Here is an 18,682-nt window from a genome sequence, read left to right on the forward strand (position 1 = left end):
CTTCCGGCCACTATAAAGTCACAGATTTCAGGGACAGCAGTCTGGTTGCTACATGTTTGTGTAAATGAATGCTCAGACAGCACGAGGAGAGATGAGAAAATATTGTAGGTGGGTGTCATTAGCAGATTAGCCAACCCTCCGAAAATAGCAGGGAGCTGCTTCCAAGTTATGTCCTTGCCATGGAAGAGACAATTGTGAGGAGCAAAGACAAATTGGATATCCAGGAAGTGGCAGGGTTTGCGTGTGACCCCTGGGTGGTACCGTTACATCTCTTACGGAGACAAACGCATGGCTCCCTCTGGTCTCCCTGTACCCATGGACAAGAAACACACAGAAGGGGTAAACACTGCCCCTGCTGTTGATTACTGTTTCCACTGACTGCATCTAACCCAGGGGTGCTCAACTCCAGTCCTCAAGCCCTCCCAACCCCCCCCCCCCCCAACAGGTCAGGCTTTCAGGATATCCCAACTTCAGGTGGCTCAAATCAATCCCAGCTTCAGGACAGGTGGCTCAACCAGTCCCAGCTTCAGCACTGGTGGCTCAATCTGAGCCTCGGATTGAGTCACCTGTGCTGAAGATGGGATATCCTGTACACCTGACATGTTGGGGAGGGGCTTGGGGACAGGTGTTGATCGCCCCTGATCTAAACTATGTAGATTAAGCATGAGTGCGAAATTGGGGGATATTAATTCGTACGGCAGGCACGTACTATATAAACAAAGTATGTGTGACAGTGTGTATGTGCATATAATGAGTATGAATCAGGGGGCAATATTTCCAGTCGCCAGATCATTATGCTGGTCAGTGAGCATGTTGACTTGCAGATCGTGGCATTTCCTGCATGTGCTTCAGGCCGGCTATTCTGCTGCAGTTCTCCCAGCCATGCAATCGGACCTGCTTCACGGAGCATACAACATGGCCGGCAAGCCAGCAGTCTAAAAATATACTATAAATGCGCATGGGCATACATTTGACTCGATACAAGAGAGAGCTCTATACAGGACTAAGCTTTGGACCTACTCATGACCCCTCGCTGCTCCGCTCTTCTACCCCTAAATCTCACAGCTCCTCTCACTTCTCTCCCCTGCATTTCACTGTCCTAATCCTCCCTGCATCGTGGCACTGCTCTCCTCTGCATTTCACTGATCTACTCTCCCCCTTGACCTGCATCTCACCGCTCCCCTCTTTCATCCAGCCAGCATGATGATCACAACTGCCTGCAGGAACAGCAGGGGAGGGGGAAGAGGTCTATCAGCTGTCGGGAGGATCAGATTGTTTGGGCAAGAGGCAGACCTGCAAATCGGGAGTATCCCACTTTAGTAGGGAGGGTTGGTGTATATATGCAGGGGAGCATTGGCCAGCCTGGATCACACCAAACAGCACCATGTGATAGATAAGACCACAAGGAATATGACTGCCATCAACACGCTCACATGACTGAGCAAATGAAGGGAACGCCGCTGGGCACAATGAATGTGGTGACACTTTCATCTGGCTAGATAAAGTGGGCATTAAATGTCATGCCCTAGTATGTATGTGTGTGTGTGTGTGTGTGTGTGTGTGTGTGTGTGTGTGTGTGTGTGTGTGTGTGTGTGTGTGTGTGTGTGTGTGTGTGTGTGTGTGTGTGTGTGTGTGTGTGTGTGTGTGTATTTCAGTGCACTGTGCATGTACAGTATGTGAAAGTATTATTTCAGTTTTTTAGGTCTATTGCCCTGTGAGCACAATTGCTCAACGTGATTGTATAGTCGGCAATCTTACAATCTATGGTGTACATATCAAAATAAATACATATCAATTGATGCAAAGTGCCAAGAACGCTATTTTGATACTTCACTGAGAAGTTTGATTTATGCAAATCATTATGTAACCGTGTAAGCAACCCACAATGTTACTTGTATGTGTGTGTGTGTGTGTGTGTGTGTGTACACACAATGCAGAGGACATAGGGCCTATATAGCCAGAATGAACCTCCCTGCTGTAAGAATTTGTTTCCCACTAAAAGGGACTCCTAAATATTTGGACCTTGAAAGCTATGCATGTTATACAAACGCCTGCATGTTTTTCCTAAATGGAATCACAAAGTACAAAACGGGGTATGGGGATTAGGTAAAAAATTAAGTGAGAAGAATTTAAGTTTACAGCTTAAGTATGCTAATGTACCTTTATACTGGAACTAATCCATAATGCCATTGATGTGCATTGCATGTTTTCATATATCTGCTTTAAATAAAAAAAATCCCATTCGTAAAGCCTGTTCTTAGTGTAATTGCAAGTTACTTTATAGTTCTAAACACATGCTTTGAGTGTTCATGACTCATTAACTGCACAGGAAATCGGAAACTTTAATTACAAATGAACTTTTATTATAGACTCAGCATAATACCACATGTAACAATCATAAAACCACTGTCTTTTATACTCGTTCCAGGAATACAGTCACCGTTTCAGAATAACCCCACAAAACAGTGGTTCTGTTTTCCTTTTGCTTTAGTCGTTAACACCAAATAACAATATGCAACTGGGATTTGTATCATAAATTCCAAAAAATAGACGATGCAAAGGGAACTTCTTTTTATACTGGTTCTTAAAAAACAACTAAAGATTTTGTGGTACCTCGCTCAAATCCCTAGGTGAATAGATATGGTCGCGTGGTGCCAGGGATTAATGCGTAGGAGAAATGGGGTGTACAGGGTACACAGAAAGATCCCTAATTAAGGCGCACCGCAGACCTGAGTGGTATTAGATCATGGTCCTAGAGTGCGCAGACATACAGCATTTAATAAAGTTTATTATACATAATCAATTGAATTAAAAACGTGAAGCTTCTTGTTACTTTCTTGTGATGAGTAATGCTAACTGTTATGTGTGGAGTGTACATAGGTTGAGGATGATAGACACAGTGAAGGTATAGCTATAAACTCAGCTAGTTCAGCTGGACCCGTCCTGAGACAGACCTCCTCTTGAGTTAATTGTAGGGTAGAGGTATTAATATACCGTATATTGAACCCAACGTTGGTAAGAGGAGATGTTCCTAAGACTTGGTGCTCTATAAGGAGTGCCTTTTGAGCAACCGTAAAAGTGGTAGTTGCCACGTCAGATAACCATGTTGGTGCCAGTGGGTCTCTATAGCTTGTTAAATAACATCTTTGAGACCTTCATAGTGTTTCATAGTATATAGTCACATCCATAATAATGTTTGTTAGGCGAGTAGCCCGTTGGGTCCAGTATGTAATGTTGGTAGATATTTAATATATCAACCATGAAGTACCTAGTAGATGATTCTTGAGTGTACCTCAATAATGATAAGGCTCAGATCCTGCACGTTGCAGTTGTGCGTGTTTACTGCGTGTCAGCCCCTGTGATAGCTATCTTATGGTGAATATACCATGTATTGGTGTGACTACTGCTCAAAAGGCACTCATTATAGAGCACCAAGTCTTAAGAACATCTCCTCTTACCAACGTTGGGTTCAATATACGGTATATTAATACCTCTACCCTATAATTAACTCAAGAGGAGGTGTGTCTCAGGACGGGTCCAGCTGAACTAGCTGAGTTTATAGCTATACCTTCACTGTGTCTATCATCCTCATCCTATGTACACTCCACACATAACAGTTAGCATTACTCATCACAAGAAAGTAACAAGAAGCTTCACGTTTTTAATTCAATTGATTATGTATAATAAACTTTATTAAATGCTGTATGTCTGCGCACTCTAGGACCATGATCTAATACCACTCAGGTCTGCGGTGCGCCTTAATTAGGGATCTTTCTGTGTACCCTGTACACCCCATTTCGCCTTCTTAAAAAACAAGGAAGATCATATTCATAACATTGCTAATCTAGTTCTAAAGGCATTGATCGCGCCCATAGACCGCGTGGACGACAGCAAGAGGTGGCCAAACTGATTTCTCGGTGCGACGGCATGGTCATGTGAGCGGTTCGCCCAATGAGGGCGAACCCGCTCCGTGACACCCCTAGGCACGCCCCCCATGGCGTGTCTACCATGGACAGAAAACACACCTGCGTCACAGCCATCGCACGCCTCCACACCTAAATGTTCTCTGAAAAGAGCTCTATCCCCCATGTACTTGCTATGGGTGTGTTTGGGGATAATAAGTTGCAGGTACTGTAGGTTCCTGTGTGGATAAAACCTTCAATACACAGGATAATAGACCATGTCATTTACATCTTACAGTACAATGCGTTGCTCAGCAGAGGTCTTTTACTTTTACTTAAGACTGCTAGACCAATATAAGGGGTGTTGTGTAGTATATGCAATTATTATGCTGAATATGATACAAATGAAGCACAACATGTTATCAAATGAGCAGACCCATAAATAAAGACACCCTTGATGACTAATCACACCGCAGAGGAGCGGCTCAGTGAGGGAAGGCATCAACGCTGAAAACAATAACACAGGGATTTGGACCAGGCTCCCCTGCTTCAAAGTCAGTGTCCGTCCTTGTGACCTTGGGCAAGTCACTTTATCTCCCTGTGCCTCAGGCACCACAATTACATTGTATGCTCTATGGGGCAGGGGCCCATTGTACCTGCAAAATCTATATGGAGTGCTGCGTCAGCACCATGTCAGAACAAATCTTATAACTTTTAAACGCGCAAGGTATTTAAACACCCTATTTTGTATTAGTTGATCGTTATTTTGTGACATCTTTCTTAAATTCAAAATATTAGCAAGATTTGTAAACAAGAGCTACTAAAAATCCCCCCTCTTTATGAATGGGAGACGAGGCGTGCTGAAGCTTAGCACCCTTATGTGGATCAGGGCCAAAGAGTGGTATTTTTTTTTTGTTTGGATCTGGGCCTCGGCAATATTAATTAATTGCAAGGCAGTATTTTATATACGCCTAATTCTTAACTACAATCTGAACACACTGATCAGATCGCACACAACCGATAGGTAATTCCTTTTAGCATTGGTCTAAAAAAAATGTTTTATAAAATCCTGCATTAATAAACATGAAGAACACTTTTACCTCCCACTCTCAACAGACAGAATAAAACAAAGACCAGCTGTATTCATCAATGGATCCTTGTTCTAAGCATAAAGGCTAATTACATTTTATTTTCAGCCTACACATGGAAAACTTTACGGTTGCCATAAGTGATTTTCGGATATTCCATCCGACACACTGGTAATATTGCGCAGAGAAAAATCCTTGGCTTATTAACACTTTCCGTGCCATGTTTTACTTGGAATTAAAGCCGCAATTCCGCCCAATTAGGAAACTGATTTCCTTACCGGACGGAAACCGGGAGATCCTCCAGAGCTGAACGGTGCTATATTTAGCTGCGGAGATCCTTCTGATCCCTGAGATACTTACCAGTTTAGTTACAGGTGTTCCCTCAAACATTTAAATGACAGTATAATTGAAAACTACAACGTCACCCCCCCCCCCCGATGAAGTTACGGCTTCCTGTTGTCCCGCGGGACCTGCAAGATTTGGCAGCCATTTTTATTTCCCAAAACTAACTGGTTAAGTAGCTCGTTAGCCGGGAGGTTCTAGTAGCTAAAAATAGTGTGACACACACACTTCTTTATTGTTGTAGAAAAGGGTTCTCCAACCGTTAATCGCAAGCAATCGGTAGCTCGTCGGCTACTAGCGAGTAGCTCTCTACCACCTCCGCCACTCCTAAGCAGTGCCGCCACAGCCGTTAACAGGGGGGCTGCGAGGAGCAAGAGGTCAGGCCCAACTTCTGTGTCTGGCTGCCGGGCCCCAGCAGCTGCCGGCCTCTCTCTACTGCCTCTCCCCCACCGGCCTCTCCCTCCTGCCTCAACCCGACGGCCTCTCCCCCTTCCTCTCCCCCACCAGGCCTCGCCTCCGCTGGGCCTCTCACCCGCCGGGCCTCTCCCTACTGCCTTCCCCCCCACCAGGTCTCTCCTGCCTCTCCTCTGCTGGGCCTCTTCCTCTTGCCCCCCCCCCCCCCCCAGGCCTCTCCCTTCTGCCAGTCCCCGCTGGAAGTTGGGCCCAACTTCCGCATTCCGTGCAGCACCAGAGGCCTCGCCCCAAGGTCAGTGTGTGTTGTGTCTGGGGGTATTTTGTAAGTGTGTGACTGGGGGTATGGTGTGTGTGTGGGGGGGGGGGAGAGAAATAGGGGGGTATTGTGTGTGTGGGGAGAAATGGGGGGTATTGTGTGTGTGTGTTTGTGTACAGGGTGTGTGTGTGTGTGTGTGTGTGCATGTGTGTGTGGATGGGGGTATTGTTGGGGTATCGTGTGTGGGGGTTTAAGGGAGTGTTGTGTGTGGGGAAGTTTCACCGCCCGATCAACATTACACACGCAGGAGCTACTAAATCTTTTAGGCCTTTCTCCCTGTCGGTATTGTGTCCTTGGAGAGGGGAAGGGGGGAGGAGGGGTATTGTGTTTGTCTGGGTGTATTAAATGTGTGGGAGGGGGTATTCTGTGTGTGTGTGGGGGGGTATTGTGCGTGGAAGGTTTGGAGTATTTTGTGAGTGTGCATGGTGTTGGAAATTTCTGGGGGTGTTGAGTGTGGGGAGGGTTTCGCTGCCCCGATCCTCAGAGGACATTTTCAACATATGTTTTAGTAGCTCGGGATCATCTTCATTGACCAGAAGTAGCTCTCATTACAGAAAAGGTTGGAGACCCCTGGTGTAGAGCAACTTTGGATTTTTTGAGTTTGAGCACCATACAGCTTTCTTTCTCTTTGGATTTTTGAACACTCATTGCCAAACACTCAACGAGTTTCCTTCCATATCGATGAAGAGCAAGCAAATACTGGTTTCTTAAGACCCGGGTGAGTCCTGAAAACGGAGTGCATTATATTTATTATTATTACTTGCCAGTTGCTATTATGGCTTCAGTGACATTTCCCATGAATTCACTGGAAGATGAGATGTTTGCCTTCCATTACATGCGCGATAGCTTGTAAATAAAAAATCTCTCGTCCATTAAAACGCATGTGATCTTAATAAAGGTCAGTGCGGTTTTTTTAGCTGTTGGGTTAAACTGTAGATATACACATTATTTTACATTTATATTCCCTGAGGTTAGAGGATTCACAAAAGATATATTTTTAGAGCGCTGAAAATAATGAGAAAAATCAAATGTGCATTACACCATGACCGGACATTTTACAGAGCTTAAGGGTACAAGAAAGGGACGGGACATCGGAAAATGTAGCGTTGACCACCTTTTCTACGTTCAGATTTTACAGCACAGAATGAAAAAAAACGAAAGCATTAAAGCAATTGCTGAATTAAAGTGCAGACCCACAAAAATGGGTTTCTAAAAACAAACAAAATAATAGAAAACTAATCTTACCCTTTTGTTAAACATACAGAACCCCTGTAAGCTCATATTGAACCCCCAAAATAACAACGTATATATATGCATATAAGTGTCAAAGAGGAGTGCTACTGAGCATGGCAATATATATTTAAAATCAGAGACAAAACATGAAACACAGACAGAGCCCAGTGCTTACCCTTTTGTTGCCTGATTTAACCCTCTTGCTGCCAGAAAGGGCAGCATTGCAGTGCTGTAGGGCGTTCCTGGCAGTCAAGATGTTAAGCAATAGTAAACCGCAAACATTATATACTTATAGGAGAAAATAGCAGCCACTTTATGCACACGTAGAACTAAAAGGAAAAAGCAAGCTGCTGTCTTGACAGTGTGATATAGAATTAATTATATATACATATATATACATATATATATTATATATATATAATGTCACATTTTGTTTCTTTACATTACTTATAGCACCAATGAGAAACATCTGTTTTTTTTTGTTTTGTTTTTTAATTCTGTAGCAATATTTTAAAACCATTGAGAAATATGTGGATAATGGCATTATATTAGTAAGCACGACACCTGCGGAAATCATTTGTAGCTTACTGTTATCTGACTGGTCATGGAATATCTGATGGATTCCCAGCGACTCTGGAATGTGATACAATTGGTCTGTACAACTCCAGTAATTCGGAAAGGTAAAGTAATGGGGGGCGGGGACACACACACGACTTATATGCTGGAAGGAGAGTGACAGAATATTATGGCTGCTACTTACAAACCAGTCATGGCCAGTGGTCAAAATAACTCCATAGAGTAGTGGTCCTGTGTCTGACTTATTACATGTAGATTTGTCTTATTAAACATTTGGACAAAGCTCTTTGTTCTGATTTTAGAATGTTCTAAGCACATTTATGCTGTGAAAATAGGAAGGGGAGGGGCGTTCTACCAAATCCTTTTATCTTTAAAAAACTAAATCAATTGGAAGCTTGTCGATATACAGTACTCTGGGTGTGAAAGTAAAATAGTACTGGTACTCTGTAAAGCCTCACACTCTGGTCTTGATAGAAATAATCTCTGGATGTGGTGGATAAATTGAGCCCCCCCCAAAAAAAGAACATTATACAGGCCTATAAAGGATGGATTGCTTACTTTGCTGATGTCTCCTCATCATACTTTGTTTTCAGGTCAAATAATGCTGCCTGAGACTTGTCCAAGGCTACAGAGGGAAAGAAAAGGGATGGTTAAAAAGTGACCATCAACAGGAATTTGTTTAAAGCGACATATGTATCAGCTGTTCATAATTGGAAATGGATAAGGGGGTTTGTGGGGGTGGGGGGAACGCCTACAGGAGCTGAATCGCAGTATTCTTAAATTCCCAGCAGCCCAAAAAGGCCACCAGGTCAGCACCACTCCAACGGTTCATAGGGCATATGTCACAGCTATTCAATGACCTCTGCAGCATCTTATTTTTTTTTATACTACCAGCAAGTTATCATGTACATTAGTTGGGAACCCGGGGAGTCTGCACAGCTGAGACGGGCACAGGTGAGTTCTGGAAATGTGGACTACAAACAACACGTGTGGCCAACTCCCGGGCTCAAGGGCCACCAACAAGGCATGTTTTATGGATATCCCAGCTTCAGCACAGGTGGTGCAGTCATTTAATGAGCCACTGATTGAGCCACCTGTGCTGAAGCAGGGATATCCTTAAAACCTGACCTGTTAGTGGCCCTTGAGGGCTGGAGTTGGCCTCCCCTGTTCTAAATCATGCAATAACGAGCATCTACCAAAGGAAACCTATTCATCACACAATATGTTCAATTGTGTTATATATAGACTGCTAAATACCTTAAAATTAAATATGCTTATATATTTTCAAACGCAAAACGGGACAATGGAAAACTTACAGGCCATGGTTACCCAGCAGTGCCAAGCATCAGGTATTTTATGGCCCATCTGAATGAAGCAGATCTGAGTCTAAATTCTTGTGTGTTTGTAACAGGCATTTTGATAACCTAATTATCGAATTAAAGCCGCAATCCCTGCAACTTGTTTTTTGTTTTTATTATTATTCTTTTTAACACTATCTGAAACTGGTACAGCCTCACTGTTTGTTGCCACCTAAACTGTACTCATCTCAGGACGGGTAGAAAAAAAAAAAGGATATTAAATGAAAATATGTAAATTCCAACAACAAAAAAAGAAAGTCATTCACAGATATGTACACTGAACATCCTCCGAACATCCACGCCCCCCCCCCCCCCCATCTCATCTCAAACCCTGGGTTTTCAAGAAACATGTTAAAACCCCCTTTCCTAGCACATTATAGTAAGATCAGGTTATCAAACCTGTTTGCAGAACTTGAACTTTGTGTTCAGTCTCCTCAAGCTTGGAAGATGTAGACATTTGTGTCTCTTGCAACTTTCTGAAAAGATAACGCAACATTTTTTAATTGCTAGTGCATCTGTATTTCACTATTCAAGTTTGATCAGCAATACAAAAAGTACAGTCACATTTAATGATAAAGCTAAAAATGAACCAGAAGATGTGTGACGATTTATCCCAATAACTTGGGTAGAATATTTTTTTTAAAAAAACAGAAAAAAAAAAAAGTGACAGCAGTGTCAAAAGAAGAAAAAATAAATACATCAAAAACTATTTGTGCAGAGAGGAAAATATTGCAAATTTCCCAAATGTAAAAAGTTTATAAATGAACTGCTGTAAAAATGTAGAGAGGAAAATCCCAACGAACCCTCACTAATGATCACTAAACAGGAAAGACAATAAATCTTGTATAATTACTGAAGTTCATGAAAGCATGATAATACATCAACATCAAGAAATAGGTCAGTAAACAAAAAGAATGTATACATAGCAGGAAGGCATGATGAAAGCAACAATTTGGGCTTACACCCCTTTAAGATAATTCATAAAGTGTCCAAAGACACACACATATATTTATATATATATATTATATATATACAGTATATATATATATATATGTCTTTATGTATGTATATGTCTTTATATATATACATACATACATACATACATACATACATACATACATACACACACACACCTTTAGAACACCGCTGGAAGGCCCAGCCAAACAAACGTGTCCACCCTCTACTGTATGTACGACCAAAAGAGGAGGTCAATATGATGTAGTCATCCTGCTAATACAGGTCATAGGGCGAGGCACGGTAGTAAGAAGTCGTCCATCCAGCGGTCAGGAATAAAAAAGCACTCATTGCAAGAGAACGCCTGCCTCACCATCCATCACCCAATTCCCAACCAGCAGGAAACGCCCACAACAATGGATGCTGCCACGGTAGGGAGTGGGGGACAGAGGGGGAGAGAGAGACGTGTAGTATACCAAGGATGTGAAGTACAAGCTGTAAAAAACCCAATGTGTCCGGTGTATAATGATTTCTTCATACAACCCCGTATATTGGCCATATGTATAGGTCCTGCTTTCCATGATGGACACTTTTTACTTTTGCACGGCTGGGCCTTCCAGCGTTTTAAAGGTGTGTATATATAGATATGTTTTTGGGAACTTTATGTATCAGCTTGACAAAGGGGTACAACTCCGAAACATTGCTGACATCATGCCTTCCTGCTTCTCACTCACACACTCACCCTCACCCCCACCCCCACACGCCCACTCTCACCCTCACTCACACCCCCACTCTCTCACCCCCAACCTCACTCTCTCACCCCCACCCTCACTCTCACCCTCACTCTCACACCCCCACCCTCACTCTCACCCTCACTCTCACACCCCCACCCTCACACCCTCACACCCCCACCCTCACACCCCCACCCCCTCTCACCCCCACCCTCACAACCCCACACCCTCTCACTCCCACCCTCTCACCCCCACCCTCACACCCTCTCACCCCCACCCTCACACCCCCACCCTCACACCCCCACCCTCACACCCTCTCACCCTCTCACCCCTTGTAATATATTCCAAGGAAACACATTTTCACTTTTAACAAGAACATAAAAGAGTAAAATAGCACATGAATACAATAACAAAGGGAGGAGCCAACACAGCAGGCTTCAACTAGTCTGTTATTTAGTGCAGAAATAGGATGATTGCAAAAACACATTATTTCAAATCTTCTTGATTTCATACACCTATATAAGTCTTCAACTGAACTTATTACCTCGCTGCATGGAACAGACGGGGGTTTGCAACACCTATACAATTGTAAACATACAAAGCTCAGCCATGTTGAAAATATACATACACTGCTCAGTAAAGGCACACCGGACTATATCAGTGCATTTCTACATGTTCCACAGAAGGGAAAATAAAGTTTGCTTCAACCAAATAAAGGCACGGATATAATAAATATACTGATGGCAGCCTGAAATATTAAACACTTACTCTGTGTGTACCTTTCAATGGAGCAGTAAAAAGATGATCAATGTTTGGTTATTACTTTATAACCACCTGCTATGAATTGATTATTGTTCCAACATTATATAGCCATCCCTGCCAAGATTCATGCAATTGGACAATGTCTCATACAACAATACAGTGCAAGCAAAACCTCACACTAAGGGAGATTGTTACACTCTATCCCTTTGGGATTCAGCAATCATGTCCCAAAGGCCAATATGGAAGTAGCGTAGTTATGGTATCATGTAGTAAGAACATGATTCCATTATCAGTGTGGTATCTGTTGTGAACTCTTACTGCCAAGCCCACTTAGGCACAAGATCTTGGAGTTCATAGGAATGGTGTGTGCTTGATGAATATATTCTGAAGCTCGTCAATGTATATGTACCCTGGGACAATGTTAATCACGCCTGGATGAAATGCATCAAGTTCCATTTTGTACGTTGGTGAATTTTTCCATTAAGATCAGTGCATTTGATTTCAGAAGTTATACATTTGAAGGCAGAGTTCCTTTGCAGATGCTGCTACTCGCTCACCTCTCTTTTTCAGCAAAGTCATTTTGCAACTTTTGTTCTTTCTCAAGAGCTAGATTTTCCGCTTGGTTCTTCAGGGTCTGTTCATATTCCCGGATTTTCTCTTTAAGTGCTTTTATTGTAACCTCTGTAGAAAAACAATAGGGAGAAAAATGTGTTTACATAGCTTCATGTGGTTATATAATACAAGGCTTTCTTTACCCTGTAGGATCAGTGTGTTTTAAACTCCAGCTCTTCAACTCTGACACAAAATCAATTGATATGAGTCCCTTTGGAGACCTTTTACTCCCTAAATGTTAAATTGAAGTTTAAACGTTTCAGTTGAGAAGGATCAATGGATTTTGCTGGGAAACAGAGCCAGGGTTTCTGCAACATGCCTGAAAAGAAAAAAAAATCAATCGCAAAACATAATATCACCTTATTGAACAGTTTCAAATTATCTCTTTGTTGAGCTGGGATTAATAAAGTCCCAGTGTGAGTTTAAGCATGAATTTACATGTAGAACCGTTTATTCATTTTGCTGTGCACATTAGAGTGTTCATTTCACATAGCCTCCATGAACATGATAAATGCTCCTCCACCCGCATCACTGCTCCTGGGTTACAGATTTGCTGTTCTTTGTCAGTGATAGGAAATATGCATATTTCTGCTGTTGCAATGCAATGCAGAGTGTGTGTGTGTGTGTGTGTGTGTGTGTGTGTGTGTGTGTGTGTGTGTGTGTGTGTGTGTGTGTACACACACACATACATACACTGTATATAGAAAAAATAATTCATGCAATTAAGGAACAACGCAAGGTACAAAATTATTAATTATTATATACGTTGACAATATTGTTTGTGGGAACAGCACAGACCTGTCCCTTCTCCGTCCCTAACTAGTGCTATCCAAAGAAGCAACATGCAGATCTGTGCAGAAGCTAAGTGACGCCAGCATAGTTTGCCAAGTCGATTTACACCTGGGGTAGCTAACTTCAGGCCTCAAGAGCAACCAACAGATCAGGTTTTCAGGATATCCCTGCTTCAGCACAGGTGGCTCAATCAGTGGCTCAGTCAAAGACTGCACCACCTGTGCTGAAGCAGGGATATCCTGAAAACCTGACCGGTTAGTAGCTTGGGGACTGGAGTTGGCCACCCCTGTGTACACCAGTAAAGAAGCGCTTCCCCACTTTGAATGACAAACGTTTGTTAATGTATTTTTTATTTTAAGGACGGCTTTCCTAAAATAGTGTTTATGTTTCATGTCATATTCTGAAGATAGTCTTGCCCTCTACAGGCTATTGACATCTTTTTAAAATGTCTATGGTTACCTAAGACTATACAAATATAGTCATGAAGCCATACATGGTATGATTTCTCATGAGAACTGGAAATAATAAAAGAAAAAACTATATTTAGATTATGTGTAGATTACATTAAAAAAATAATACATGTTTGGTGACTGCAATTTGTAACTGAAAGACAGAAAGCTTGCCGGACACCAAGGCAAAATTTTACGTCAAGTTTGTATCCTGTAACAGAACAATGTCATATGATTTTACCTGGCACTGTATGTTCCTATTCTATTTACACAGAGACCATCTTACATTTGCATACACTGTGTGTATTATCTTATAAAAAAAAGCAGGCTACAACCATAGCAGGTTGAGACAAGCTAACTATAATCAAGCTGTACGGTTCCTTTGGGACCTGGAACATTCAGCCTAAATTGAAATGCATAATCCATCTAAATTGTTTTTGATTAGCAGTCCAATTAGTCTTTTTTTCCCACCACCGTTTTTTTTTTTAATTAGTTAGGGCTCTCATCTAGAAGATGGTCGGGTCCGTTATTGGTCACCTAGACTTGAACAGAGTAATCACCTAAATGATTGCCTTCCCACACTAAATCCCAAACTCTTCCTTGCCAGAATACATATATATATATATATATATACAGTGGTTGACAAATCACCAAAAAATCTACTCGCCACACAAAAAAATCTACTCGCCACCTAGTACCAAACGTGTGCTGCTTGGGCCAATATTTACTCGCCCGAGGGTTAAATCCACTCGCCCGGGGCGAGCAAATGTATAGGTTTGTCGAACACTGTATATATATATATATATACACATATATACACACATAGTTACATAGTAGATGAGGTTGAAAAAAGACATAGGTCCATCAAGTTCAACCTATGCTAAATTTAGACAACAGATACTTTATTCTATATCTATACTTACTTATTGATACAGAGGAAGGCAAACAAAAAACCCCATTAAGGGGAAAAATTAATTCCTTCCTGACACCAAGAATTGGCAATCGGATTAATCCCTGGATCAACATTCTTCCCATGTATACTTATTTGGTATATCCCTGTATACCTTTCCCATCTAAAAAGATGTCCAACCTTTTTTTGAACAAATCTATTGTATCTGCCATCACAGTCTCCATGGGTAATGAATTCCACATTTTAACTGTAAAGAACCCTTTCCTTTGTTGCTGGTGAAATTTCCTTTCCTCCAACCTTAAGGGATGGCCCCGAGTCCTTAGTACTGCCCGTGGGATGAATAGTTCTTTTGAAAGCTCCTTGTATTGTCCCCGAATATATTTGTATATAGTTATCATATCCCCTCTTAGACGCCTCTTTTCTAATGTAAATAAATCTAATTTAGCTAGCCTCTCCTCATAAGTTAGATTGTCCATCCCCTTTATTAAATGGTGGCTCTTCTCTGCATTCTCTCTAGTTCCATAATGTCTTTTCTTAGGATTGGTGCCCAAAATTGTACTCCATATTCAAGGTTTGGTCTTTGTAAAGGGGCATAATTATGTTTACTTCCCTTCCATCCATTGCCCGTTTGATGCAAGATAAGATCTTGTTTGCCTTTGCAGCTACTGCATGACATTGGGCACTATTGCTAAGCCTGCAGTCTACAAGCACTCCTAAATCCTTCTCCATCAAGGATTCCCCCAATATATCTCCATTTAATTTGTAAGTCACCTTTTTATTATTATTATTATCCATCCCAAATGCATAACTTTACATTTATCTGTATTAAACCTCATTTGCCATTTACCTGCCCACGTTTCCAGTCTCTCCAAGTCCTTCTGAAGAGAAATTACATCCTGCTCTGATTCTATTACCTTACACAATTTAGTATCATCAGCAAAGATGGAGACTTTGCTCTCCATCCCAACCTCAAGGTCATTAATAAACAAGTTAAAAAGCAGGGGTCATCTTTTTCCTTATCTCCAATAATCTGCCTACCCATCTCACACTGAAAGGGTCATATATATATATATATACTAGCTGAGAGACCCGGCGTTGCCCGGGATGTAATTTGGGGGGGGGGCGTACGACAGGGTTAGGCTTCCCCCCCCTTGACAGCTAGGTGGGTGACTGAGTTGACTGAATGTGTGGGTGACTGTGGGTGGGTGACACTTGACTGAGTGGGTGGGTGGGTTGGTGACTGAGTGGGTGACTTTGGGTCGGTGACTGGGTGGGTGACTTTGGGTCGGTTTGACTTTGGGTCGGTGGGTGGGTGACTTTGGGTCGGTGGGTGGGTGACTTTGGGTCGGTGGGTGGGTGGGTGACTTTGGGTCGGTTTGACTTTGGGTCGGTGGGTGGGTGACTTTGGGTCGGTGGGTGACTTTTGGTCGGTGGTTGGGTGGGTGAGTTGGGTCGGTGGGTGAGTTGGGTCGGTGGGTGAGTTGGGTCGGGGGGTGGATGACTTTGGGTCGGTGGGTGGGTGACTTTGGGTCGGTGGGTGGGTGACTTTGGGTCGGTGGGTGGGTGGGTGACTCTGGGTTGGTGGGTGGGTGGGTGACTTTGGGTGGGTGGGTGACTTTGGGTCGGTGGGTGGGTCGGTGACTGGGTGACTTTTTCAGGGTCGGTGACTGGGTGGGTCAGTGACTGGGGTCGGTGACTGGGTGGGTCAGTGAGTGGGTAGGTGGGGTCGGTGAGTGGGTGGGGTCGGTGAGTGGGTGGGTGGGGTCAGTGACTGATAGGGTGGTTTTGGGTGAGACTGGGTGGGTGAGTGTGAGACTGAATGGGTGGGTGAGTGTGAGACTGAATGGGTGGGTGAGTGTGAGACTGAATGGGTGGGTGAGTAGGAGACTGAATGGGTGGGTGAGTGGGAGACTGAATGGGTGGGTGAGTGGGAAACTGAATGGGTGGATGAGTGGGAAACTGAATGGGTGGATGAGTGGGAAACTGAATGGGTGGGTGAGTGGGAAACTGAATGGGTGGGTGAGTGGGAAACTGAATGGGTGGGTGAGTGGGAAACTGAATGGGTGGGTGAGTGGGAAACTGAATGGGTGGGTGAGTGGGAAACTGAATGGGTGGGTGAGTGGGAAACTGAATGGGTGGGTGAGTGGGAAACTGAATGGGTGGGTGAGTGGGAAACTGAGTGGGAGACTGAATGGGTGGGAGACTGACTGGGTGGGAGACTGACTGGGTGGGAGACTGACTGGGTGGGTGAGTGGGAGACTGACTGGGTGGGTGAGTGGGAGACTGACTGGGTGGGTGAGTGGGAGACTGACTGGGTGGGTGAGTGGGTGACAGACTGGGTGGGTGAGTGGGTGACTGACTGAATGGGTGACTGAATGGGTGGGTGACTGAGTGACTGGGTGGGTGACTGAGTGACTGGGTGGGTGACTGAGTGACTGGGTGGGTGACTGAGTGACTGGGTGGGTGAATGGGTGGGTGACTGAGTTGACTGAGTGGGTGGGTGGGTGACTGAGTGGGTGGGTGACTTTGGGAGACTGAGTGGGTGGGTGACTGGGTGGGTGGGTGGTTGGGTGACTGGGTGGGTGGGTGACTGGGTGGGTGGGTGAGTAAGTGAGTTTTTGGGTGACTAAGTGAGTGGGTGGGTTACTGAGTGGGTGGGTGACTGGGTGGGTGAGTGGGTGGGTGACTGAGTGACTGGGTGGGTGACTGAGTGACTGGGTGGGTGAGTGGGTGGGTGACTGGGTGTGTGGGTGGGTGGGTGACTGGGTGGGTGGTTGGGTGACTGGGTGGGTGGGTGACTGAGTTGACTGAGTGGGTGGGTGACTGAGTGAGTGGGTGGGTGAGTAAGTGAGTTTTTGGGTGACTAAGTGAGTGGGTGGGTTACTGAGTGGGTGGGTGACTGAGTGAGTGGGTGGGTGGGTGACTGAGTGAGTGGGTGGGTGACTGGGTGAAAGTGACTGGGTGGGTGACTGAGTGGGTGGGTGGGTGACTGAGTGGGTGACTGAGTGGGTGGGTGACTGGGTGGGTGGGTGACTGAGTGGGTGGGTGACTGGGTGGGTGACTGGGTGACTTGGGTGACTGGGAGGGTGGGTGACTGGGATTGGGAGGGTGGGTGGGTGACTGTGTGGTTGGGTGACACTTGGGTGGGTGGGTGACTGGGTGGGTGGGTGACTTGACTTGGGTGGGTGACTGGGTGGGTGACTGGGTGACTGGGTGGGTGACTGGGTGGGAGACGGTGGGTAACTTACCTTGACCCCGTGGCATCTGGCTGGGGCAGGAGGTGAGTTCGGGAAGCTGAGGGGGGGGGCAAGAGTGGCAGGAAACCCACGCCGCGTTTCCCCTCCGTCCGGGAGCCGGCGCACGTGAGGGGGAGTCCCGCGCCGCGCTTCCCCTCTCCGGTAGCGGCGCACTTGAGGGGGAGTCCCGCGCCGCGCTTCCCCTCTCCGGTAGCGGCGCACTTGAGGGGGAGTCCCGCGCCGCGCTTCCCCTCTCCGGTAGCGGCGCACGTGAGGGGGAGTCCCGCGCCGCGCTTCCCCTCTCCGGTAGCGGCGCACGTGAGGGGGAGTCCCGCGCCGCGCTTCCCCTCTCCGGTAGCGGCGCACGTGAGGGGGAGTCCCGCGCCGCGCTTCCCCTCTCCGGTAGCGGCGCACGTGAGGGGGAGTCCCGCGCCGCGCTTCCCCTCTCCGGTAGCGGCGCACGTGAGTGGGAGTCCCGCGCCGCGCTTCCCCTCTCCGGTAGCGGCGCACGTGAGGGGGAGAGCAAAAGGCCCGGGCCGCGCTTCCCCTCTCCGGTAGCGGCGCACGTGAGGGGGAGAGCAGGAGGCCCGGGCCGCGCCGCGAGGGGGGAGGAGCCTGGAGTTTGCTGCTGAGCAGGAGGGCCGCGGCGCACGGTGAGGGTGATGGTGCGGCTGGGGATGTTGCGGAGCGTGGGGATTTGGGTGAGGTGGGGGGAGAGAGTGAGGGGCACCGGGAGAGGAGGGGGGGAGGGTGTGTGTGGAAGGTGAGCTGCGGTCCAACTGACGGGGGAGAGTGAGGGTGTGTGTGTGTGTGTGTGTGTGTGTGTGTGTTTTTGCCCGTCACTCTGCCTCAGGCCAATGAGAGGTGCGGGGGCGGGCAGGCCAAGGGACCAATGAGATTGCCGCTAGGGACGCAGACATACAGTGCTTTCAGAAATATATAGTAGATATATATGTGCTCATTTGCATGTCATTTGTGCTCATTTGCATGTCATTTCCCAGAATCCC

General features: G+C 45.3%; 1 protein-coding gene across 4 annotated transcripts in view; it reads right to left on the minus strand.

Moving 5' to 3' along the window:
• The window catches only part of CUX1 (cut like homeobox 1), a 315,247-nt gene that overhangs the window by 143,167 nt on the left and 153,398 nt on the right, over positions 1–18,682 (minus strand). For all 4 annotated transcript variants that reach the window (XM_075594335.1, XM_075594332.1, XM_075594333.1 and 1 more), the window contains exons 6-8: positions 12,234–12,357; positions 9,629–9,705; positions 8,430–8,496 (exon numbers count right to left, since the gene is read on the minus strand). In XM_075594335.1, coding sequence (XP_075450450.1) covers positions 8,430–8,496; positions 9,629–9,705; positions 12,234–12,357 — 268 coding nt within the window. The remainder of the gene's footprint in view (positions 1–8,429; positions 8,497–9,628; positions 9,706–12,233; positions 12,358–18,682) is intronic.

Source organism: Ascaphus truei, chromosome 3, assembly GCF_040206685.1.
Source record: "Ascaphus truei isolate aAscTru1 chromosome 3, aAscTru1.hap1, whole genome shotgun sequence".
NCBI classification, from domain to species: Eukaryota; Metazoa; Chordata; class Amphibia; order Anura; family Ascaphidae; genus Ascaphus; species Ascaphus truei.